Source organism: Calonectris borealis, chromosome 6 (genome assembly GCF_964195595.1).
Source record: "Calonectris borealis chromosome 6, bCalBor7.hap1.2, whole genome shotgun sequence".
Taxonomy (NCBI): domain Eukaryota; kingdom Metazoa; phylum Chordata; class Aves; order Procellariiformes; family Procellariidae; genus Calonectris; species Calonectris borealis.
The window spans coordinates 36498620-36525417 of NC_134317.1; the positions used below are offsets into that span (position 1 = coordinate 36498620).

The following is a 26798-nucleotide window of genomic DNA, read 5'->3' on the forward strand; positions in this document are numbered from 1 at the left end:
TGAATTTCCAGGCTCCTTAAATCAGAACAACCTTTTGAAATTTTTAAATTAATAAGCCATCAAAGATAGAAATGAGTAATTCCCAGAACTGACTGAAGTCCGTACAGGAGAGTTCAGAGAGCCCAATAACAGGCTGGCCACTCCAAGACTCTCTAAGACAGTGTTCAGATTCAAGATGCCTAGTTCTGACTCAAGTCTCCTAGAAATCAGCTGCATTTTTTGTTTCTTGTGCCCAATACTCACCACTTTGGGGAAGAAAATATTACTTTTAAGAGGAGTTTGCCTCCATTGTTTACTGGATATGAGTAGAATCACAAATGTCATCACTAGCACAAAGGTCCTAATTTTCAAGGCAGTGAATATATATCTTAGGCTATTTAAGCCTCTAACATGGGAAAATACCTACTGATAAAAGGTTCTGAACATGACAGCAATTCTAATGTCTATTATTTACACAGCAGATCTACCGAGAAATACAGTTTGTTTAAAAAGAAGAAATTAACTCAGCTGTGGATTTGGCTTTTTGACTGAAACCAGAAGCAAAAAGACACTGTTGACATGGTAGTAAGATTAAAACATTCTCACAATAAATTCTTCCTGTTCTATGCCAGAAGAATAGGGATCGTACGCCAAAGTACGATTGCTGATTTTGGCCTGAAGGGGACAACTGAGTGAAATTAGTGAAATGGCCTGATGTGAGTGTCCTGGTTTAGGTCCTGGGTTTAAATGCCGAAGGCACAGCCTCCTACTAATAGGAAGCACTGGAAAGATATTCAAACAAATGATATGTCACTCTAAAGTGCATGTCATGTCTTTAAATAATATTTTTTTAAGGGTGCCAGCTGCATTGTCCCAGAGATGGAAGGAAAATGTATCATGATAGAATTTCTACCCAATAGATTTACTTTGATAATATAACACAGGCCATGTTTCCAGAAGAAAAAGAAAAAAATGTGGTAGGATTATGGCACTCAAGGGCAGTACAGCTAATGCTAAAAGCTTATTAGTCATCATCAGCACCTCTTAAAATAGGAGCCACAGAACGTATATCACTATATAAAGGATGGTTAGAAACACTTGCTCTGGAATATAAGTGGAGAATAAACGGCTAATATTCCTTTCAATTTTGGACTGTGAAGAGATTGTTATAAATAGTGGGGGGGAGGGGACCTTATTAAAATTACAAATTACAGAAAAGGTGAGGATACAGATGGCTCAAGTATCTTCTGTTATTGCTTTCATAACAAGGAAGGCCACAGCAGCAACTCTACTTCCCAGCAGGAGTTGTTTTCAGTCTGAGGTCTTGCTAGGAGGTACCTCCAAGCTGAGATAGGGCACAGCGCTCCTGTATCCCTCACCCTCCCCAGTTGGGCAGATCAACTGTATCTCACACATGAAGTCACAGAGAGGCTGCAGTGATGTCTTTATGTGTATGACTTAGAGGCCTTCTGGGAAAAATGGTACGAGAGACTAATGCATGTGATTTAAATTCAGATTAAAATCTACACTTCCCTTTGAATTCCCCTTCATTTCATGTTTCAAAGAAGGCTAGACCATGGGTTACGCTGAGGCTTTATGAGCAGGTCTCTGGAAGACATGTATGCACTGAAGCAGGAAGAGCCATCAGCAGTAGAAAGTAGTTTTAATATGCTTCTGCTACTGAATGGCTACTCTTGGCATGTACTATAGGGAATTGGTATCTTCTTAAGGGGGGACTGTGGTAGCTACGTAAATGGCCAGGGTCAGGCAAATGTATTGCTTCATTATAGTATCCTTGATTGCCTGACAGAGCAAAATGCAAAATAAAATTGCATTTGCTTTCCAGCAGACAACTTCAAGCAAAGCATTAGCTGTACCACTCTATCCCTTCTTTCAGATGCAAGAGGTCAGTAGGTAAAGGAGTTTTAGAGAAACTAGCATTTTATAACGCCATTAAGAAAAACACAAGTACAAAACAAGAATTATGAAGCAATGCAATTAAGATGACTTAAGTGAAGTCCAGAAGCTACTATTGTGCCTTGCAAAATATCTCTGTAATAGAAAATATATAAGCGATCCTTGGCCAGTTTTCTCTCTCTCAGCCGCCGAAAATTTTTCAGCCTTTATTAACACATTGGCTGAGTCAGTCTCCCCTTGGACTCCTTTGTAGTTTTATGATTAGGCAGTCTCCTAGAAGGAGAAGAAGGTTTGTTTCCAATCGCTGAAAAGGGGTTGAATTCAGATACCCAGCTTCTTGAGCAAGTACAATAAAACCCAGGCTTCTCCATTAAAAATGACAATAGCAACTTCATCACTGCTGATGTCATCTTTGCACTAAAAGAACAGTGCAAACAAGTTTGTCATCTATGCTACCCTAAAGATAGTTGGAGATACTTGGCTGAATGGGCTTTAATATCATAAACAGCATAATGAACACTTTACTCAGACACTACATAGCATAGCAAAGGGAATTAGATAGCATGAGAGAGGTCTTTATTGCTAACTAGATCATTTCTGAAGCTATTAGTATCAGTAGCTACAGCAGTTGGGCTAAGTCAGTCTGCTAATTACTCCTCTTTTGAGGAGTAAGGTTACATAATACAGGATTCTGGTTCCAGTAACATGAAGAGGAATTTCTCTGTTGAATTCAATATTGGCATAATTTGATTCCAGTACTTTTCATATCCTCAAGTTTCCAATATAGCAGGTCTTCTCATACAAAGGAAATGATACTTCAGTCCTCCACAACAAGCTTTTGTGCTACTTCTCTAATAAAGAAAAGAAAGAAGGGGAAAAGATGCTGTATTCTTCCTCCTTAGTGCTCATAGTCACTGCTAAGCACCCTGGTATCACAGGCGAGAGTTGACATGTCTGCTTTTGCTAAATACTTTTATTTTTATTTATATTGCAGAATTGCCTCGAAAGATGATGTTAGCAAAAATTAAGAAAGGTAATTATGTTTACATAGTAATCTAAGACTCTTATACAACAATAAGGGATTTAGCTTCTTTTGATAAATTCTTTATGTATTGTTCCAAGCTATCTCCTAATAAAAACAAGAATGTCAGACTAACGTGAGTTCTTATTCCCAATCTTCTTCTTCTGTATTCCTCAAAGACTTTGAGGACAGTTGTCGTCACTGAAGATAGTAGCTGCAATCTCTTCTCCACAAAATAAACACATCATGACACTTTTTTTCTCTGTCTTCAATGAAGAGAAAAGAAGGACTCTGCAGAGATTCAAGCGTTATAATTAGCCATCATGTGGAACTCTTATTGTGTGCTTTGAGAATAATCTAAGTGCTTCCTCCATTGTTAGCAAAAATAGGAAAAAATCACTCTGAAAAAGAACTTTTCAAGCATTGCCTGCATGGGAGCTAACAGAGGTTAGGGCAGATCCCCTAATTACTCATTGAGCAAGGGGGCATGTTTCCCACCCCTGAAGGGGCAGGCTGTTTACAGAAACTTAAATGCCTGATACCCAGACTTCCTAAATAACCAATGCTTGAGCGCTGAGAATCACTTGACTGAAACACTGTTGGTCTATTGAGGTAACCTCTGTTCCTAACAAGGATATTTAAGTCTGACACTTACAATAGAGCTTGTGAAGACTTATTCCACCCTACCCTCTCTTTCCACATTAGAGACTTATCTGGATTGGGCCCAATGCTGGTAGCCAGAGTTCCCCAAATACAGACTTGAGTAAATTTCTTCACAAGTCAGCTCCTTTTTCTCTGCTTACCCTCCTTCCCTTATCCCTCGTTCCACTTGCTTCCTGTTGAATTGGTGTGCATTTAACTCCTCACAGAAATACCAATATTTGCACATACATTTTGAAATAGACTAATTAAATCATTTATCTTTGCAGAATGGTATTCTGGAATATTTTCATACTGAGATAATGGTTTTCTTTTCCTGTTGTCTACTGTCTTTTCCATTCTTAATGCAAAAAAAAAAAAAAAATCGTGATTCTATGCTGTGGAAGTTACTAAAGTTGATTTTCCACAGATGCTGCAGACGTTTGGCACTACTTCCTTTAAGGTCTGACCCTAGTTCCCTGCTTTTAATGACAAAAGAGAACATAACCTGTAAAATTCAGCTCATGGCTATCATCAACATCATTAAATGTTTACTATTGTTTCCAGTAATGTAGTCTTGAATCTCTGGAGAAAGACATGGCATTTAGAAGTATAATAGTAGTTTGCATAGTTAGGATTATATTGCCTTCATGACCTCTCTCTTCAAAAGTGGCTATAAAAGTTAGCTGCGAGCTCAACTATTTGGACTTAATTTCTTTTTTCTGGAAGAACCATTTTAATATAAGGATTTTCTAAATGAAGAGCAGCTGGTTTTAAGAATCAGTCATAATCCCGTAGTCTACTTTACATACCCTTATTATTATCTGCCTGCCTTTCTCAGTTAATATCTAATAATCTTTTTCTCTTATTTCACAATATTATGCAATGTTTGATGAAAGAATTGTTTCTGTAGCTTCTATTGTCTTTGAGCTCCTAATAGGTGGTATATGGAATAGATAACTACTCTGCTAGATTCTTGCCTGCTACCTGTCTACATAACTGTCTCATTTCTGTTCTCAGCTGAAAGCATATCATATGCCTTGGCCATACCTTTCATATTTGTTGGTCTATGTGGACTTAGTTTTGTATATCTGTGAACATCAATAGGTGCTGCATTTGAATAGTAAGAAACGTGAAATATCTGAACTGTAGAATACATATACTTACTCACAGAGAATGCAATTTGTAATGAAAAATCAAAATTAAAGGAATGCTTAAAATAGTTGATTTTGTTACTTTATGCAAGAACATTTTAATGGTTTAATTTTACATATGATCTCTGAAAATGACATTTTGCTGTTCATGAAGCTTTATAACAGTTGAAATACAAGATATTGACAATTATTTCTTGGAAAAACACTCATTATGAGCTATTATAATGTTTTATATAAATATATTATATGCATCAATTGAATTTAATAATATTCTTGTTCTAGCAATGATTTTTAATAGATACTTGGCTGAAATAGATGTAATGGGATTACCTTCTTTACAACTCCATAATCTACTCCAGAAATGTTAGGGACTTCAAAGTAATTGTTCTATAGTAATGACTGCACACTGTTTTAGTCTCAATATGCTATTAAGGTTTCACAGGTAAGGAAGGCCTTTATATGTCACATCTGATAGGATTGTCTTATATGATGGCTAAATACACTTTCCTCTGCAAGACAGCTCAGTCAAGAATCATATTTCAAAGTACCTACTAGCAAGAATTTGAGAATACCTCCACATATATTTCATTATTGTTTCCATTATTTCCTTTTAAGAATATAATTTCGAGGAAAAAATTGAATATGGTGAGAAATTGACATTTGGGGATTATTGTATGACTATGTGTTTTTCTTTTCTGCCAGAAGCCATTATATCATGCCTTGATGTTCAGTCAAATTACACAGTATTCATTTGTTAACTTTTTCTTCGTTGATATTGTAGTTACTGATTGCAAACTGGGAACTGGGACTGAAAAATGATAGAATAGATGCTCTGTCTCCCAGTTTCCTGTATCTTTTTATAGCAGTAGACTGTCCCAGACAAGATGCATTGTTAGATTTTTTTTTCTGTTCTTATTTTAAAACTATTTCCTTTTTCCTTCTATTTTAACATTGCTTTCTGTATATTTCACACTAACATTGACAAAAACAACTGCATAAATGACAAGAATGTGTACTTAGATTCAAATGATCCATCTGAGATTCAAGGCTTGTTTTAATTCAGAGTAAAAACTAATTTTCTTCTTAGAGCTTCAATGTAGGAGGACACCTAAAAGAATCATTAGTCTTCATTTTTGAAGATATAATTTACTGGCTACTTGAAAAGAGGAAAAAAAGCAGTAAAAATAATGCTCCAGCATAATATTGGAGTATTATATGTAGAACAAAAGCAGTAGAATAAAGCAGCAGTTATTTTACAGTTGGCCTTTAGTTCAAAGTTACAGGTTTATTTTATAAACTTCTTCCAGTTCTACTGTTATCTTAGAATGTGTGTTGATTTTTTTTCTTCCCCCACCCTGTTCATCATTTACCATTGTTCGTAGAAAAGCCCAACTTCTGCTTTCATGAAAAAGACCCCGGAATCTGCCGAGGCTATTTTTCCAGGTATTTCTATAACAAAGAGACAAAGATATGTGAAGTATTCAAGTATGGTGGGTGCCTAGGAAACCAGAACAACTTCAGGAATTTGGAAGAATGCCAGACTACCTGCCAAGGCAACTGTAAGTTATCCTCATTATTCTTAGTTTTATTTTTGTATAAACAATGTTGTGTTTTGAAGGTATCTTGCATGGAAAAAAAGGCAACTTAGGGTACCTTGAGGTGGCAATAATTTATGTCTGAAATTAACATTAATTATGTATATTTTAAAATAAAAATACAAAAATGAAAAATATAAACTTCAAAAACTAGTAGGTACTATTAATTTTAATGAGTATTACAGGACTCCTACGTTTTTACTTCTCTCATGACAGTTAGTTGCCTGCATATATGTTAATTCTACAACCCTCTGCAAAATATATATTAAACCTGTCTGTGTAAGAAAGACCACTATATTAATTTTCAGAAATCTGCATACTGTTTAATATATCTAAGTTGAAACAAATAGTCTGTGATCTATAATTTGTAACAGAATGTTAGAAGCAATACCGACAGATGAAGTAATTAAAGTGACATCAATTTCAACCGAAGAGGGAATTTGGTCCACAATGAGTACTGTTTCCTGGTCATACCTCGTCATCAGAGCATCACATTTCTCCATTAAACTTGCCTTTAGGGGAAAAATTTTATAAACGCACTTTCTAGGACAGAAATTTGGGGAAATTTGGTTTGAAATATATTGTAAAAATATTGGTACCTACATTGAAGAAGGCAGAGAGTTTACAGTAATAGAGATTATAACGACAGGGAATGAAGAAATGAACCTCTTCTGGTTACAGCCATGTAAATCTCTTTCTGTAATCTAAAATCTGCCAGCTGCTTGGCTTTATAATATCATAAATGTTAATATATATTTTTAAACCCATACATCTGAACCCATACATCTCTTTTCAGACCAAGTCTTGTAATGAAAAGAGGTGCCATTATAGGAATTTCTGGTTTTACTGTTTCCTTATTGTGCATTGCTAGCTTTACACCAAAGAATCATGGGAGACCTGTCCCTTACTTCTGAATGATTTGGCTGTGCAGCTTAGGCTACAAAACAGCCACTCGGACTGACCACAGATCGTTCATCCACTTCTTCATCCTACTAGTTCCTATGAATTGTTCTATAGCAGAACACAGTAACCTTCATAACTCCTCTCCCCTTCACAAAGTACTTCATTTTATTCATAGAACAAATACATTTTCCCACCCAGAGCCTCCAGACCCTTTTGTCTTGCTTCTCCCTAATGGGCCCTTTTCCAGAACTGTTTCATAATCTGTCATTTTGGCAAGGGGAACTTGAGCTTATTCACATTTAGAAAAGACAAGACCCACTATGGTTCTTTTCTAAAGATTTTTTAAATATATATAGAGAGCCATGTGCTTTTCCCCTACCTTCGCTGAAGCATTTCTTCCTGGGCTCTGATTCCACTTTTGTCTTTTGGACTTGAAGTTGCAGAATGCTTTTTTTTCCTGACTTTAATCTGAAATAACACCTCCACGTAAATTTGTATGAATACGCAAGAAGAAAGAGAGGATTAGAGGCCATTACCATGGTTTAAATAGATCAAAATTTTTACTTTAGTAGTATTTAATCATCGATACCAATTGTTTTTTGTGTTTTTTCCTCATTGTTTTCCTTTCATTTTTCTTTTAGCAAATTTATTGCCAATTGTTCCAGCTGAAGAGCATCCTAACACTGAGAATATTAGCTCCCCAGAGGAAGAACCCAACCAGTTTCCTGGGATTTTTGGTAAGAATTTGCTTTTGCTGTTTATAGTTATCCTTTTTTAATGCAGACACTCCTTGGCTTGTCCACTCATTTTCCCATTTATTTGAAGGTATGTTAGTTGAAATACCTAAACACAGTGAATTCAGTAAGATTAAAACTAGCTTCATAGCCATTTTGTTGTTAGTAGTATATATTTTGAAAGAGGCTTACAATTGCAAAGATTAGAATGTCTGCTAGTGATATACAAATAACCTTACCAAACCATGTTTGATTTAAATCCTACATCAGTAAAATCAAAGAAGAAAAAGGAATCCATCCCAAAGTTGCATCAGCACATCAATGTCCTGTGCCTTTGGGACTTAAAGAAATGCTGCCTTTTAGTGGTGTTAAAACTGGCATGAAGCAAGGCAAATGGGTGCTAATCATAGCTTATTTTAGAGCTTTGCTGTGTCTAGATAACCCGTCACTTACTGTTTCACCCCTTTTTTTTTCCTTTTAGTCAATTTGTTGCCAACTGCTCCAAATGAGAAGTCCAACACACTGAACAGTAGTTCCCCAAAGGAGGAGCGCAACAAGTTTCCCATCTTTTTTGGTAAGAATTCACTTTTGCAGTTCTTAGCTCTCAGTCTTTTATATGCGTTCTGGATTGCTTTTCCATTTCTACCCACTTTCCAACATACCTGAGACTAAAGAATGGGCTTCCATGTACGTCAAATGTTTTGATAAGCAGAGACAGTCAAAGCAAAGAAATATATTGCTACTTACAGATCTTCCATAAATATCAGAAAGTGGAAGACTGACCACATCTTGTTGTCTTCTGAAAGTATGCACTTCCTGAAGGTCTAATAAATACAAAAATTTAAAGACCAAAAGCAAAAGCAGTGATGCAGAGTTCTTTTAGTCAAAATTAATATTTTTATGAGGATCTAATTGGCAGCTGATTTAAAGCTCCTTTTACCCTTTAAAAAAGGACCATATTTGGATTTTGGAATATGGCACAATATATTTATCATAATAAATTTTTATTTTCACTAAGGTCATGTTAAACTCAGTTCTTGTTTTGAGTATAATCAAAGTGAGTGTGAATTAATTTTCTGTCTGCTTCAAGATATTTTTGCACTATGTATTATCATGCAGATGAGAATCTGGACCTTTACTGTAGAGGGCTAGGTTTTAACAGTTTCTGCAGCTGGAGGCTGTCCAGATTGCTGGTACTTGCTCACACTGTAAAGGGTGATTGAATTTGAGGCATGTCATTTTTATGATCCACAGTTATGCAAGAGGAAACAAGAAACAGTTGGAAAAAGCCTGAGCATTCTTACCACGTATTTCTGTTGGTTTTTTTGCATTTACACTTACTTGTACTTTTGGGGATTGAGTGATGGCTTACAACTTCATTAAAGTTTTTGTGTTTAATATGATCTGTAAGATAATGGGCATGTAGGGTAACATTCCTGTGCTTTTTGCTTAGAATGATATGTCTAATAAAGCTTGAATCTGTGTTGTATTCTGTTTTTTTTTGCCTGCACTGTGGTCCACATGCATTGTTGGGTTGACGTACGTTTCTGTGATAGTTGGATTGTTTGTTTACCACATACAAAGCATCAATGCACTCTGTTATTAAAATGACTGAATATAAAACAGTAAAACTTTTGGCAACTTATTTCATTGAAAAATATTTGAATGATTTAAGGCCTGGTAATATGTCTAGGGACATAATAGCATACACATTCCCTGAAGGTTTTTACTCATAATATGAATCCCCAAAACAACTAATCTATACAAGCAAAGGGGCACGATTCACCATTTTTTCTCAGAGGAAACTGAAGGGTTCTTGGTTATGTCAACACTAGTGAATTTTCTGGTAGAGCAGATTTTGGGAGGGAGAGGTGAGGATAAGAGGAAGACAAAACTCAGAATTTGGTGGAAGAAAAGGTCAGGGAACAAGAGTGGGCAGAGTCAGTGTGGCTGGATGAGTCAGGTAAGAAACGTAACCTTGGAAGGACCAGTGTGTTTCAGTGAAAAGTCTGAAGAGCCCATAGGTTCTTCCCTACTATATAACCTCTGTCTGTCTTGCACTAGCCTGCCCCGTGCAGCCACCTGCTGCTGTTCTGTTTATCAGCCTGTACCTTTCGGGCTGCTGGGATGGACTAAAATCTTGTGCTTTGTGCGATTCCACTACAGGGGGAGGAAAGGATAGGGCCAAAACTGACAGCTGATTTCTCCACAGAGATGTGGAGAACATAGCTTCCATTCCTGCTATTATTAGAGGTAGAGGTGTAAACTCATAATAGTATGAGGGACAAGAATCTGGCTGTGCACATATGAGGTCGGGATGGACTGTTTGTGATGGAGTGTCTGATGCCCATCTTCTCAAGCCCAGGCAAAGTAGCTGGTCTGCCACTGTAACATCTACTTTGCATGTATATTGGCCTGGCTATGGGTCTTGTTTTTTTTAAATACATGACCACCATTAAAAAAAAATTTGCAAGGAGTTGTCTCTTATAGAATACCTTACCTCACAATTGAAATGTATTTCATCTTGATTTCAAGAAAAAAATACATATTATTGGTGGTATGTATACCTCTGTAATGATACCAGATTAATAGATTTCCAACAAAGTTCTTGATCTTCAGAAAATTAAAGTCTTCTATGGCTAAACAAAACAAACTTTTTTTTTCTGCATATAAACATGAAACTTCTAGCACTATCTCACAGCAATGGACTTTCTGCAGACTGTGAAGATTGTTCTGGTCTTACTTTGCTGCAAGATCTAAAATAACTTTTATTCTGGGAAAGTTAAGAGAAAGTGAAGCCAAGAGTCAAACCTTTCATTTTTAGATTATATGAAGCGATTTACGGTAGGAAGTGCTATACTCCACATTTGATTTGTGAGCTCTACGTGGGATGCAGGATCAAAAGTCAATTTTCAACTCGGCAAATATGGAATGGCACACAGAGGCTGTTCCTGTTATTACTTCTCAAAGTCAGGGCCATATCTTTTGCTGATACAAATTGACACAGTTCTATTCGCTATAATGGATCTGCACCAATTTATACCTATAGAGTACTGTCAAGTGCAGATGACTCATTATTTTTGTAATTGCTTGTATACTTGAAGATTCTTTTATTTTCTTTTTGCTGCAACCAGAAATGAGATACTGAAGTCTGCATATATCAAAAATCTGGCAATAAATCTGAAGCTTCGTGAATGTCACAGACCTGTGTCTAGCGAAAGAGAATGCAGTAAGCATTGTTTCTCACCCAGCTCACCAAGATCATTTCGAACTTCTTTTGTACTGTGATAAATTAACAGTTCATTGTCACACAACCCCAGCTAAGCCTGAGGGACAATGATTATTGTTGCAATGCAGGGTTGGGATTATTTTTCATAAATATGAGTCTATATCTGAATATGCACGTTTCAGAGATTCTGAAAGTATGATCATGTCATCTGTTCGCACCGTAGAGGGGGGTGTCTGGGATTCAAGAAAAGGCTGTATTATAAGAATTAAATCTTAAACTATACACATTTGAAGATCGTTTAGATAGCAGTGAAGGGTAAGATACAATAGTCTTTTTATAGGTAAGAACAATAGCCTTTTTTATCTACTGCTTATTTCATATTATTAGTTTACCTATTTTTTCAGAAACAAAATATCAAATATTGCAGTTTTGGGTCTTATTCTCTCACCAAAACAAAATCAGTCCAAACATCTGCATCATCAAGAAAAAGAAGTAACAGAAAGATAAGACAACAGAAAGATCTACACTGTATTTTGCTGTTGTAAAGCCTGAAACCCGATTGAGAAGCTCCTGCAGAGCTAGTGGCGGCAGTTTCAGTTCCCAAACTCCACTTGAGATGGGTTCCAAGGTCTAATTTCCTTCAAAAGTTTTTGATGGAATTGGCATGTTTCTGAGGAACACTTTGTATTTCATTGTATCAGCATTTTCCAGAAGAAAACTTTACACCTGGAAATGTTTGACTAACTCAGCTTGGAAGCTTTCATTTGTCCTTTGCCTGTATGAATTGTAAATTCTTTTTTCCTATGCCTGTTCATGACCTGACTTATGTCGCATATTTTTGACAAATAATACACATCGCAAAACCAAGTTTATGAGCTTGCTATTGGATATTTAAAACCTGTTTAAATCAGATATTTTGAATAAACAGAATAGCTTGAACACAAGGGTGAAGCCAGAGTCTTAAGGCCTGTTGCTGCCTGGTTGATTTCTGTAGAAATTGCATCAAAGGCCATAGGATAGGCCATGTAGTTGCATGTATAAAAAAGTTAGAAAGCATTTAATGACATTTATTAATTTTTAGGTTCATATGATCCACTTGATGTTAACATGTAATGGTTATGGAATGTAATGAGTAATGCTATTTGCATTGTGAAAAAAAAATTTCTAAAATGTAATCTAAATTGAGAAAAATGGTAGAGTTAAAAACAGCATTTCTATCTCAAGTAGGCTCTCAATAAAGTTGATACCTGTAATTCATAGACCTGTAATGACTAGATTAAGGAAAAATAATTCTGATAGTGGGACATGTATTGCTATATTTTTTTACTGTTTTCAGTAGCCCTTCCTCTCTGTGTAGTTTTGTGGCTTGTGGGATTTGCTTCTTTCTTTTTCTTTTTTCCTCCATAGAAAAAGCAGGAGATAAAACATTTCAAGCACTCAGAAAAATGGGGTTGTAAAACCAAAACATTTGACAGAGAAACTCAAGAACAAGCATAATATCTAAACTTACTGTAACATCATATACATAAGTACAGCATTAGAACCTGGGGCTGAACAGAGAAAACTGACCTAGATCTAATGCTCCCAGTGACTGCTTTAACATACTGGCTCACAGGCTTATAGACTGTCTGGCCAAAAGATATGTTGGGCTGGGCATGACACAGGACATATTTTATGTTTACAGTAACTTAAAGTTAACAGGTCTTTTAGTGATCAGTATATTAAAATAAATTCATAATTTTTATGATCCTTGGCAGACAGGAAATTATGGTAAGTAATTTCATTTTTATTTTAATATACTGTTTTGTTGAAAAAAATGGCTATTATATGGCAAAATTAAGAGGTTTTCTTCATGGGCTGGTTCCTTCTGTGAGTGTAAAGAATATACAGATATTTTGAAGATGAACAGGAATAGCGTTTGGTATCTGGGGCATTTATCTAGCAATGATCTAGACAAAGAACAACATAATTTTTAGAAAGACTACAAGAGGGATTCTGAATAGCATTTGGATGCTGCTCTGCCAGTTGCATTATACGTACATAGGTAGTCCTTATTCACCAGTAATCACATCACTGGCTCCATGGCTCCCCTAAAGCTTACAGTCGTTGTGAGAACTCCTTCATGAGGGGACTCTGGAGTCTTTCTGGAAAATTCTATATACCAGATAAGTAATTGACTTTACAAAGTATATATTTAAATTCTGTTGCATAATTAACAAACCTATGCTGTTTGGGCCCTTTCATCACTGGCAAGCCTTTCTGCTTTGTTCTTTTTAGGTTCAGAAATTATCAGGTTAAAATAGGTAAGCTTTTTTTTTTAATGTTGCTGAACATATGCTTTGAAAGCCAACATCCTCTCCAGCTAGAGAGAGATGGAATTAGTGCTAGGCACAAGAGTTCTCAATTAGAGTGGTACCAAAAGCATTGCATTAATTAATTTAACTACCATCTTCATTATAAATAAAACAGTAGATTTAATATAAATTGTATCACATTGTGGGCTCTTACTCTGGATCCAGAGTGAACCTTACTCTTGTAATAATGTCACAGTTACAAAAAGAAATTAAGTAGTGCTTATTTTATAACCTGAAACTGTCTTAATCTATCTTGAAAAAACAACTCATGACTCAGTTTCTGCATTTCAGGATTCTTTTTGAATAGTATGATGCTGCTAACACAGCTTCAAATATATTATTAATTTCATTTTGCTGTCTTAGCTTTCCATGAATCACAATTCTATTTATTTCCCATCAATTTTTCATACTTTTTTCACCATGCCAGTTCAGCTATTATACTTGGCAGATGAACCTTTTGTAGCAGGTGTAATATGCATAAGACAAGTAAGAAGTAATATGTTGTTTTTCTTGTCAGCCTCTTGAATTGCCCAAGTTAATTCATAAGTTCTTGCTTTCAGCAACTCATCTGCTTCCCACTTCTGTGACAACAGGGTGTCTTCAGCTCTGTTGTAATCCAAATTATACCCTAAAATTTTTACTTGTTTTTTCCTCTGAACCACTTCTACCTGGCTTTGTAACTTCAAGAAGGCCATCTGGCTAGCTTCTCATTTCCATTTATACATTCAGATCTAAGCTATCTCAATTCTGCTACTTCTTGAAGGAAAAGGGCACTCCTTTGGGTCCCTCATAACTGATGATATGATGGCTCCCATTCAGTTTCTTGCATCCTGTGCAGCAATTCTGTCTGTTCTGATTTTGTATATGAGTCACTCCAGGGTGATAGATGATGGAGTTTCTCCTGGTTTGGGAATTCTGGCACGGATTTGCTTCTTGAACTTGTTCCAGTGCCCAGGTACTTCGGATACCTCAGGTTCATCTTCCAGTGTTTCAGTTCTCATACTCTCACTTGCAGCGACACTGAAGAAATAAACCATCAGCCTACTCCTTGGAATGGTAAAAACCTAACAGCAGCACTAAAGCACCAGCATCTCAGTCACTTTGTGCACTTATTCTTCACATTCAATCCTTTGTTATTCTGCGAGTTACCAGCTATTTCTTGATAGTTGCTCAGTGTTTCCCAACAGACCAACTTCTATTACTTAGAAAGCTTAGGTCAAGCTTTCTATATTTATACGACAAACCCGGTATTAAGGTATTGAATCTTACATTGGAAATGCTGGGTACTTTTACCTTCTATTTGATTTCAGAATGTCTAGCAGTAATTAGGAAAATTCACCATTAATTATCGTAAATATTTACCATACTTTTAAAGCTGTCCAAGTTTAATTTATTTCACTTCACTTTCTACAAATACTTCACTTGAAACTTCTCTAATTGAATTTGAGTAGTATCTCCTATCATAGAAGTGGCAATTTTATCACTAAATGTATAGGAAACAAACCTTGCTTTTAGATAAGCTTTTGCTGGCTTTTGAAATTCAAAGAGAGAATAACATTTGCTGTGGTATTTTTTTGTAATCATAAAAAGATAAGTGCTTATGTAAAGTATCCTGGATTTTCAGGAGGGCAGAATTAAATTTGCCAGTAAATTTCAAATAAATTTCCAAGTTCTGTGAGCTGCAAATCTCATCTATAATATCAACATAACAGAAAACTGGTAGACTGCAGTGCTGTCTCTAACCTTGTTTTTCTTGATATTTCTAGAACCACCCCTCATCCCTTCTTTGTGCATGACCCCTATGGACAGAGGACTTTGTAGAGCCAAAGAGTTAAGATTTTTCTACAACTACTCAACTGGAAGATGTCGCCCATTTAGCTACAGTGGTTGTGGTGGGAATGAAAATAATTTCACCTCCAGAAAGTCATGTTTGAGGATCTGCAAGAAAGGTATGGGAAGTAATACTACCACAGGCTGAAACATTCTTGCAACTTTTGGTAGTAAGTATTGGCCTGATAAAATGTAATAGTTGAAAGTCTTAGAAAAGTGAAAATGGAAATCAGAAGAGAGACAGAGCTAGAGAGAGAAAGATGGACAGTAAAATACAGTGCACAAGAACAGAAATAAGACAACTTGGCATTGGTCAGGCATATGAAGACTTTAGGTAAGACAATGTTCTTTTTTCTTTTTTTAAGAATATTTCTTGAAAACAAGACTTGTCTCTTATTTCTGATAATCTTGTATGCGTAAGTCATACAGCATCTAATCTTACTTTCTTCATTTTACCTTTAGGATTCAATAAAAAAAAAGGTGAAAGAGGATTAATAAAAATCAAGAAGAAAAGAAAGAAACTGTCAGTAAAGGCTCTGGGCGAGGAAATCTTCCCTGAAAGAATACAACTTTGATTTTTATGGAAATGTGAAGTAAACTGCTATTCACCTGTGAATGAAAGCCTTTAGTCTACACCATTTAAATATATTTACTGTACTGATTATTTTGATTATATATTATTAAGCTGCTTATATCTTTATTATGTATTCCTTATGCATCTTAATAAACATTACCTTTTACTTCGTTAAAGGCTCTTAAATTGTAGTTTGATTGCATATAATTGTCAGAGCTGAAACAGGACAGAACAGACTGTGTGCATGTATAACTCAATGATTAGAAAGTAGACAAGATTCAAATTTACTTTATTACCCTTTATTAGTTTATTATTCTTTTTTTAAGTCTATTTTTGTGCTAAAGAGAGCATATGCTTGTCAAAGAGTGATTATTTGTCAAGCACGATTGCTTCAATCATCATTCAAAGATAGGTTTATTGCTACAAAGAGAAAATAGACACTGGGTTTGTTTTAATCAGATTTATTTTAGGTTATGCAAGCTAGATTTAACTCCATCAAAGTGCATATAATTACACTATTGTAAAATGAATGTGAGATCAGAATTAACCCACCAAAAACCATAAAAAGAGTGTTAAAGTTGTAAATGTGTGAAGCAAGGTGACAGATATTTGCAAAGATTTAAAAATATATTTGCTGGGATCATTGATTTTTATCCTTGTTCTAGACTCATGGCTAGCAAGTTCATAATTTCCAGAAATATATATTAAATTTTTACAAAAACCAGAACAAACTCCTTTCATAGAAATAAATACAGTTGCTTTAGAGATAACACTATGCGTACTCTCCAGTTGACTTTGAGGGGTTTTTTGGTTGGGTTTTGGTGGGTTTTTTTAAGACTGGCATGAAACAGTGGTATAGTTCCTGCCCTTCTCCAAGGCACCTCTCTGATCTTGGGTAAATCTTTTATAATGAGATTTTTTCAAAGGAAAGGAAAAAAAAAAAAGGTAGTTGCTTTCCTATTAAGGTTTTTAGAAGCACCTTGCTGACTATGAAACAAAAGATAGCAGGATATTTTTGAAACTCTTCCCTATCTTCTTTGATGTTGTAAATCTTTTTTTTATGTATCGTGTTTTCTCTTTATGCTTGAAACTATGGAGGATAGTTACACTGCTGTTTGTGAGAGGTGGTGTGGAAATAAGTAGCTGAAATAGATGTTCAGGGGGCTCAGACACTACAGCAAGGAGTAAGGACAGCAATGACAGAATAATAAATGATCTGTTGGACTAAGCTGCCTTTGCCTGTGTGCTATGAATCACATGTGTGATTTCAGAAAACGTATGTTTTATATGCCTGATGAACTTTGGACTAACTCCACCAAAAGGCTCAGCTTTACTGCTGAAAATGAAAGCATTTGTGCATTCTAAATATCTGAGTGAGGGGGTAAGCAAAAGTCACAGATTTTTATACAGAAATTCTATCCAAATCTCTTTTCTGGTGCCTAAGTCCTTTCGTGACTCTTTTAATCTAGGATCTATTAAATCTGATTTGAAAAATGCTCATGAAACTGAAATGTACACGAGAAAATATTTATGTAGAGTCTTGTCATATGAAATGTATGAGCACCACAGACTTACAATGCAGTAACTATATAAATCAGACAAGTGCAGTTCTGACAGGAAACGTATAAACTCCATAGACTGCTGAAATACTAGTAACAACAGTTCTCTACACAGAATTAATTTGGTGTGTCGTTAGCTGCCAGTTTCAGTTCCAGTTTGATGTCTTCCCGTTCTAGTTTATCATTTTTATAAACCTTACTTTCCAGGTATTGCCTGTGCTCCATGCACTAAGAGTCGAGTCTGTAGATGTGAGTTGCACTGCACAGAAGCAGAGCAGTAGGTTAAATACTTGGACCAGCTGGACTTTGTCATTGCAGACAAGTGGAGAGCCTGTGGTTTAAACTGCTCCCAGGCCTTTGCACTTGTAGCATAGCAACTGCCTTGGCACAGTAGTGTACGTGGCCTCCGAAAGCAAGGGTTGCTTTAGGCACACGAGGTATGGCAGAGTCAGGTCTTACCCGTGGGCTGAACACTCCACTAGTGCCACAGTTACCCTGCTTCTACACTGATACTAGGAATGCAAGTGAGTGCACAGATGTCTGCACCATTTCTTGTATAAATTTTATGATGAAGGCACTAAAAATATCTAATTTTCCATTCTTAGTCATAATAATTTCTCATGGGCTGCCAGTATTAAAACTTGTGTGATGTACGTCGGAGTGGAGACAGAGCTGAGATGTGCAACCTGGCTTCTCCAGCAGCTCACTGACTCAGTAAAGGCATTCTGAGTGTATGGCTTCAGATTAAAGAAAAAAAAGAAGAAGTGTCAAGTGCTGGGTAAGTAACAGATTTGCAATAGGTGCCTTCTGTCACGGATGTCTGACAGATAGGCAGTACCATGTTAAAAACCTTTTGCAAAGAAACGTGGTATTCCCTAGCATGATTCTGAGGTATTTGACTATGATTCACATTAAACTAAAACATCTTCTAAAGCTTTCATGTAAAAGAGAATGAAACTCCTTCTTTAGCAACAGGAGTGCAACATTCAGATAACTCCATTGTTTATAGGAATCTGCATTATTGGTGGCAGTGTTTCTTCAAGGAGAGTTTTTTCTCAGCATCAAGCCCAAATAAAGGTGATGGGAACAGATCTGTTTTTGAGGCAGTGTCCTCTGCCCAGCCATGACTGCAGCTCTAAACCTGGTGGTGTTTTCAGTTGTGATGGGACTCTGATTGGAGCCTTGCAGCGGTTGGGAGGAAGGGGAAGGGGTTTGCCCATGGTGTTTCTTAAAGCAGTCCCACCAAGAACACAAACAAGGATTTGTAAACTCTGTAAGTTTTATGAGATCCTAAGCCAGAATGATAAACTTTCTAAAACAGAATATTCTGAATGAGACAATAGATATAAAAGATAGATAGGAAAGAATAGATCCATTTGTTTGTATAGAGATTGCCTTGTGATCCCTGTGTCATTTCATGGCAGTATCTCTCCTTCAGGCTCCCACTTGGTCCAGTGACTTGTCCCTGGCTGCCTGGATTCAACACCTACAAAATTCACCCTGGAAGTCTAGGAAAAATCCTTTCTGTCCCTGCAGAAACCTGGCTGGGTGGCTGCTCCCCATTCTTCTAAATCTGCTTCCTGAGCTCTTCTGCAAACTAACAGGGTCTCCTCACTGAGTGTGCTCAGCTGCTCCCCACGACTATGCAGTCTTCTCTTCTTCCAGAACTGCTGTAGCTAGGACAGGACTAACAGGTACTCCCACATACTCTCCCACCCCCTACTTACATTATACTAAAGAAACTTCTTGTGTATTCGTTTTGTAGTAACAGTGATTAAACAAGTGATCCATTGAGGGATCTCTTATGTCATTGTTGAGACAGAAAAAGACTTTATAGTTATAGCGTCTCAACAGTACCTCTATTTCAATTGACTAAGAAAACATTATGAAGTGATTCATCACATTATGAAGTGATTCATCTCATGTGCAATGAGAATGAAGACTGGAATGTTGTAGACTGTATAAAAACTGATCTGATTATAATAAGAGACTTGATGTGAGAGTGTATGCCCTTCTTGGTGTGCGTACTAGGTTTGGCCACCATACTAGGTTTGGCCACTGTCTTCCTATCTTTTTTTTGTATAGCTCTACAGTGCATTGAATTAGTTTTTCCCATAAAAAGTCCAAACAGCAGTGTGATCTGATCTGATCTTCATCAACTCTACAAGAAGTTTCTTTTGTGCCCTTCTTCTTCATTCACTTCTTTTCATTCCTGTATCTTCAACATCTGCAGAACAACCAAATGCAAGAATAAGAAAACAAAGATCTTGAATTTCTCAAAGATAATTAAAGGATGAATGTAGAAGGGGGAATAATTGAGCCATAACACAGGGAAAAGATAGGGAATCGGATGGCAGAATGGTGACAAGGTCAGAAAATGAAGCTATGCTAAGGTGTTACAGTGACTGTACATTTCCAATTAACTAGAGTCCATTCATCCAGTCATTTCATTCCAGAATCTGCCCCGGTTGCTTTGGAGGAAATATGCACAGCAGGGTGCTGTGAAATTTCTCCCACTTTGTATGATGGGAGCCAACAAGCTGAAGCAATTTTACAGAAGTTTGATGAGTTTCCACATATCATCTGACCTGCGATAACTTGGTATATGCCCTTAGTCCATACAGATGATGAAGCAAAATGTCTTTGAGAAATAATTTGAAGTCTTTTTATTCATTCTTTCTTCCTCACGTTTTTACTGGTATGTCCTCCTTTTTCTCCTTTTTACTTTCTCTTCCCTGCTTTTCTTTTCTTTCCAGTTCATTTAAACCAGCGTTTCTCCAATCCATCTACTATTTCAAAACCGATACATTTATTTACATTTTGAGAAAGCCTTCAACTTTCTAGATTCTACTTTTCAAACATATTAAAGTGGACATAAGAATTATATGTCATGATTGGTTGCTTTCGGTGGTATCTTCTCTTGAGAAAGAACCAGGTTGAAGTAAAGTGGAATATGGTTATTACATGTTTATACATGAACTCTTAATATTTTATTTGCCAAACGCGAGGAGTTTCCTTGGTTTTGATCCCGCAATCACTTGTGAACCTGTAGTAATGCCGCATTGCGAGTCAATTGTCAAGGTTATTTTTCATGTGACTATTTTGTCACTGACCGTGTGTGAGCGGGTCATCCTGTCTCGAGGGGAACACGACATACGCATAAGATATCCTCGGTATGCCCGATTCCTTGAGGTGCAAACGTTGGTGGGAGTCGGGCCGGCGGCCCGCAGGCTGCAGCGGGGCGCTGGCGGGCGCAGCCTGGCCACCGCGCGCCAGGTGGCAGCGCCGCGCCGCGCGGCCGGGCCCCGCGCCGCCCCACGGACCGGCGCGCGGGGGCGCCGCCGGGCCAACGGCGCAGGTGTGGGGCCTCGGCAGCCCCCCGCGGGCCAGGGGCACTAGACGGGCTGCTGCAAGGCACCGCGGGAAAGAGCTTCACAGGGAATAAGGCCTCTGCAACAAACGGCGTCGGGAAAGACGCGGCTAGCGCCTCTGCTGCCCCGGGCATGGCCGCGTGCAGGCACTGCGGTGCTGTGCTGTGCTGTACTGCTGTACGGTCCCTTCGTTGTTAGGGGAGAGGCACAACTGCCACGCTAGGGAGAGGGATTCTTATAGCCGATCATGAGTAGTCTCATTATTTGCAAAACCATATTTATCCTTGAACTTTTCAGATCAGATCAAAGTCTGGTAAGAGGTAGAATTAGATTTTTTTTTCTTTTCATGGTTTTAAGCTTTCTTTGATTAAAGTACAGTCAGTTGTGCTCATTTAGATCCCTTTTGAACTGCTCACACCCACACTGTTGATAACCAAGACAGTCTGTATTGGTGTAATTTAAGTGCCTTTCAGCGACAAGAAGGGGCAGCTGAAGTAGTGTGAGGGCCTTCTGCATCTTTGAAGTGTAAATTACACCAGCTGAGATGTCTCAAATATCTGTGGAGTAGGAGTAAGAAAGTTCCAATGACAGCTAAATAAGTAGAATAGAAGACTGTTGAACTAAAAAACAAACAAACAAACACCCCCCCCAAAAAAAAAAAAAAAAGAAACAAAAACCAAACCCCCCCACAACTCCACCGAATTTGACATTCCAGATCAAACATGGCCTATGTAATAAATCTCTCCAGCTGATTCAGATGCCTGTCTTGAACATGTGTGCTTGGCTGGAATACATGGATTATTTTCTAGGTTACAGTGTGTAACATACCATGTTGTAGTCTACAGCCTAGACCCAATTGGTCTAAAATAATGCAGCCAGGCTCACTTCTGATGAAATTCCACTACCTGAGGTGACACTGTTTATTTCAGAGAAGTTAATTTCCATCACTGTTCAGAATCAGAGCTAATCCCCAGCTTATATCTGTTTACATGGCCTAGAAGTTTAGAGTGCCAGTTCTTAGTTCTTCACTGATTATAAAACTCAAACATTCTCCTGTTGATGTAAGATCCTAGAAGCACCAACACTCACATATGCCAAATAAGTATTAAAGTCATATGCCTGCTCTTTTAGTGACCCTAGAATGTGATTTCACAATTTGTATTATCCAGTGGCTATATGGATTTAAAGTATTCCTGCACCTCTTTTCCCTCTTCCGATCTTTCCTGACCCTGGCTTGGGGTTGGTTTTGTTTGGTTTGGGTTGGGTTGGGTTTTTTTGCTTAGTTTTGTGTTTATTGCTGCTTTCATCTTGAGGAAAATATTTTCAATGGCCAGATGAATTCCCTCATCCAGATCACAACATGTTCCACAAAAGTTTCTGCTGGTAAAAAGAGTGGATGAGCACCAGGTAGTGAGAAGCAAGCAGAATACTTTGGTTTCATGAGCAAATTAAATGGCTATAATTTTGCTGAGCACTTATGACACCACAACTTTTCTGAGGTCCTGGTGGCCTTCCATAAGGAGTACTGGTAGTACAGGTGTTAATAGTATTTGAGCTTGATGCTCCATGAACTCCCCATTTGTTCAGCATAGTATTGTCATGTGCACACAGCAACTGTTTATTGATTTGGAGCGCACAGATTCCATCTGTAGCACAGGTATCAATTGTACAAAGAACAAGTAATAAATGCTATCAAAAAAACATTTTTAGGTCCTGATACAAAATTCTTTTAAATTAGTAGGACTGCCATTAATTTTGTTTTGTCTTCAATTACAGCAGTTTTCAAACTGGGCAGCTCATACTTGTGCTTTCAAATCACCGGCATTTAAAAAAATGCAACCTAGAGTTCTGTGCAGCAATAGTAACATTCCTGCTGCCTTTTTTCTACCCTTGATATTTCAAATACAGGTTTTTCCTTGGGTATAAAACAAAGTGGCACTTTAAATTATGCACTTGCTTGAATTTGAAGATTTGATTCTGACTTTTAATGCAGTTTTACGTTTGAGGAATAAAAGTATTTCTCTGTAGAGCTTTTCAGCACTTACAGTATGGGACATAATGCAGCCCCTGCAGTTTCTGGCAGAGGTGGGTCAGGTCAGTCATATTAAGGAGGAATGCAGCTATTGTATATTATTTGTCTCCAAGTAAAGGTCCGAACTGGTTTATTTCTCTGGGTCTAGTTCGAGGAGGAGGACGAATCTCACTGGCTCGATACGTGAAAAGACAGGTCCCGCGGTCTCCTCCTTTCCAACAGAACGAATGAGTATCTTCCGACTCGTTTCAGAGCGCAAGCTTTTATCCGGGCGGAGGAGCGGCAGCCGACCTCGGGCAAGGTGCGGGCAGACCGTCTCCCGACAGGAACAATGCTGTCAGAGAGCAGATGGCAACCATCAGGACTCAGGCAGCTCCCCGCTCCTGTCTAGAAATATCAGAGGAGCCTGGCTTCCCTGGGACATGCCATTTGAGAAAGAAAAGTAACTTAACGCGGGCTGCAGGCGGGGTCAGGGTGATGTAACAGGAAGCTCTGATGTTTCGCTGCTGCCGCCGCTCCTCACTTACAATCTGACACGCTCCCGGCGCTGCCCGCAGCAGCGCTTCTCCGCGGAGCGCAGCGCAGCGCGGCGCGGCGGGGGCACCTCTCCCCCTGCAGCCACCAGGCTCGGTAACTGGATTATACCCAGCGGGAGGATCAGGCTTTCGTAGGTCTCTGATTTGGACGGGGAGGGAGGGAACGAAACATCTCCTTTCTCCCTCACTGAAAAGGGAAATCAAACTGATTTATCTGAAACCATTCTCGTAAAAACTCAGTGTGGTGAGTACTGATCAAAGTAGTTTCATTGGTTTACCTAAAAACAGTATTTTTGTGCCATCAGTGCATTTACAGTTATGCGTGTGTGCGTGCTTTTACATTAACCTCAGCACGTGATATGTAATCTGCAGGGAGAAAGGGGTATGAGGAAAAGCTTCGTTTATTTTCGGTGAGCTGAGCTGATTTTATAACTGGTGTTGTTATAATATATCCTTGAGGAAGTAATCAACGATAAATAGGTAGAAAGGGAGATAAAAATACCCTAATCAGCACTTAAAGGATTCTGTCTAAAACCTCTAATATTAGCTAACCAAATTTCTCTTTGCATCTGGAGAGAATTAGAGGCTCATTGGTTTGAAAAGGGTCCTTAAGACTAATTCAATACAACTGGAGCTCTTTCAAGAGAGGCTGAATTAGGTGATAAAGGGGTGTAGATTTTCTTACTGAATACTCCTTTAATCTTATTGACGTTATTGTACCGGAAAGAGGTTATACTTGAGTTATTTCATAATTAGGTTTTGTATTGTAATTACAGAACTAAAAAGGTAAAGTTTCCGTTTTGTTTGGACATTCTCTTTGTTTGAGAAAAAGTTAGCTCGAGTTTGAAGCTTGTATGCATGCCGGGGTACTACTGTTTGAGATTTTTCCCACAAACACCGAACTGATTTATTGAAAGGTAGTTGTCCACTATTTAATTTCCTTGAGAAACTATTGAACAGTGGGAAGTGTGTGATTCTGTGCCTTCCAGTATCAGTTGAGAGACAGTTAAGAGTCTTGCCACTTCTTCAGCTTTCCAAAACAGATGTGATATCCTCTGTTTATACAAATACAGTTGCATTACTGAGATTGCTACATCTAGTCAATTGCTTGTGTGTGTAAGCAATGGATCTGTAGAATCAGGAAAAGCAATCTTGTTTCTGAAGGATAGTTAAGAAATAGTATAGGCTATAAATCACCCTTGGATTTGATCTACAATGATTCATTTAGTCATCCATATGTTTTATAAGGACTGAGATTGAAATAATAATAAAAATAGCTGGGGTTTTTTGTTCTCTACCTTAATAAACTTATGCCAGATACCTTGGGGCCAGATTTTTCTGCTTTTACAACGTGCCAATGCAGTCTTTCCAGTCATATTGTGCATACTGGGGATCTTGTCATTCATTTGCAGTAATAGTGCATGTAACTGTTTAAACCCATTCAGATCAGTGATGTGCTAAAAGTCTGATTGTTGTGCTCTGAATCTGAGATTCTTTCAATGGATTAAAAGGAGACACGCTAGATCTGGATAAATACTAATAAGACCAGATCTGAATCCATGTGTTTTCTTTCAAAGTACACATGCTGCGATATTGTCTGAAATTCTCAGTTAAATATAATGATCTGTATTTTCACAGTATTTACTTTTGCAGTCTGCTTAAACTCTCATTAACTTCATTGCATATAGAAGCAATCCCAAAGTCTTTGTCCGACTTTGAAAATCTTCAGCACAAAAGGCACTTGGTGATACTAAATCAAACAAGATGACACTTCAGATAAAAAGTGTTCATGTTGTTTTAATGATCAGTGCAGCAGGAACAACTGTCTTCAGAAACATTTCAGCTAAATGATTTAGATTCTTATTTTATGCTCTTCTCAAGTAACTGGTTTAGGTTGCGGTGGGACTGCCCACATAGGAAGTGTCAGGCATATATGCATTAGCAGGTTTGATGCCAGAATCTACATTATTTGCAGATTAAGCAAAGGCAGTGGCAGGATAGTGAGGTAGAACAGTGTGACTGTGCTTTTTAGGGGACAAAACTAAGTACCTGGGTACATAACATGCATTGCAAGTTCAAGAATTACATTATGTATGTCCTGTCAACTCCAAATGTTACCGTACTCTGGATTCCTGATCAGCTGGAGTCTTGCTCTGCATTAAGAAATGTAGTGTTTGTACCTTTGAGTAGGCTTTTCAACACAATTGTTGAAATCCTGGCCCACTGAGAGCCAGTGGGAATTTTTCCACTGAATGTCAAAGGGCAGGATATTCCTAAATGTGGGTATTTTTCTGTTGAAGGAATTATACATACATCACCCATCCAGTCACTTACGTTCTGTAGTCTGTTGGCAGCTGGTTTTTGATAACTTCTATAATTTTTGAATGCTCAGATTGAAAAACGTCAATCTGCGTATCTCGTTCTGGGTGACTAATGTCTTACCTGGCTAAATAAAGGGGCCTGCTCTGGGAATGCAGTATTGTTCTGTGGGCTGTCTGGGTATTGCAATCCAGATTTAGACTAGGATACAATTAAGAATAAAACTGAGGGAAGAAAGCACACTAATACATTTCCTTTGGCACCAATATTATTACTAATTTAGTTCAATATTCTGTGCATTCAAGTTAATCAGCTGCTTCCAACAGCATTCCTAGTATGTGCAAGAGCTGGGTAGGATTGGGCCCACAATCATACAGATAAAAAATTCAAATCAGTCCATAGTCATTTGGAAGAAACTATTGCTATCAATATGTTTTTAATAATAAGATGTACACAGTGATATTTTAAAAGTATGTATCTAGTCACTTCTATAGAACTAAATACTGAACATAATACAAGCTATTTATGAAAGCAATTGAAGGAATTTCTCCAGTGAGAAGTCCAAGTCCACGGTTAGGAAAACAAAATAGAATTTCTCTTTAAGAAGTTGTTCCCATCTGTTCCCAATGTGTTTACTGTGTTCTTGATCTGCTAGCAAAATTCCTTTTGTGCTTCTGATTAGCTGTCATTCCTACAGAGTGTATATACAATATTGGCATTACCTCAGTGTTACGATCACCTCTGTTCTAAAAGCATGTATAGCTATGCCATTGGATTTCATACGTAGTAGTTTCCTCGGTTAAACTTTGCATTTATTGAAAACAGTCTCTTGCTTGCTCATGTAACTGTTCTGTTGCTGGGAAATATTTTAAGTCTTCGGTGTAGCAAATTGTCAGAGCTCTGGAATTAACTATGTCCTGATACAACTGTGTCAAGGAAGGAATGAATACTTATATTACCAAAACAGATGTGGGTTGACAAACAAATAACTTTTAAGAAGTAAAATAAATCTGGAAGTGTGTTTGTATATGTATTTATGTGTATTATACATA

At 37.6% G+C, this 26798-nt stretch overlaps 2 protein-coding genes across 3 annotated transcripts in view; both read left to right on the forward strand.

Annotated features, from left to right (window-relative positions):
• The window catches only part of TFPI (tissue factor pathway inhibitor), a 44320-nt gene extending 28215 nt beyond the window's left edge, over window positions 1-16105 (forward strand). The window contains exons 4-10 of one of the 2 annotated variants that reach the window (XM_075153687.1): window positions 2891-2929; window positions 6093-6269; window positions 7850-7945; window positions 8424-8516; window positions 14474-14581; window positions 15292-15474; window positions 15818-16105. In XM_075153687.1, coding sequence (XP_075009788.1) covers window positions 2891-2929; window positions 6093-6269; window positions 7850-7945; window positions 8424-8516; window positions 14474-14581; window positions 15292-15474; window positions 15818-15930 — 809 coding nt within the window. In that variant the 3' untranslated portion in view covers window positions 15931-16105. The remainder of the gene's footprint in view (window positions 1-2890; window positions 2930-6092; window positions 6270-7849; window positions 7946-8423; window positions 8517-14473; window positions 14582-15291; window positions 15475-15817) is intronic. The other variant, XM_075153688.1, reaches the window with a different exon arrangement.
• Window positions 16106-23412: 7307 nt separating this feature from the next.
• The window catches only part of CALCRL (calcitonin receptor like receptor), a 67804-nt gene continuing 64418 nt past the window's right edge, over window positions 23413-26798 (forward strand). The window contains exon 1 of the mRNA XM_075153689.1: window positions 23413-23671. The gene's annotated coding sequence lies outside the window, so the exon portion shown is untranslated. The remainder of the gene's footprint in view (window positions 23672-26798) is intronic.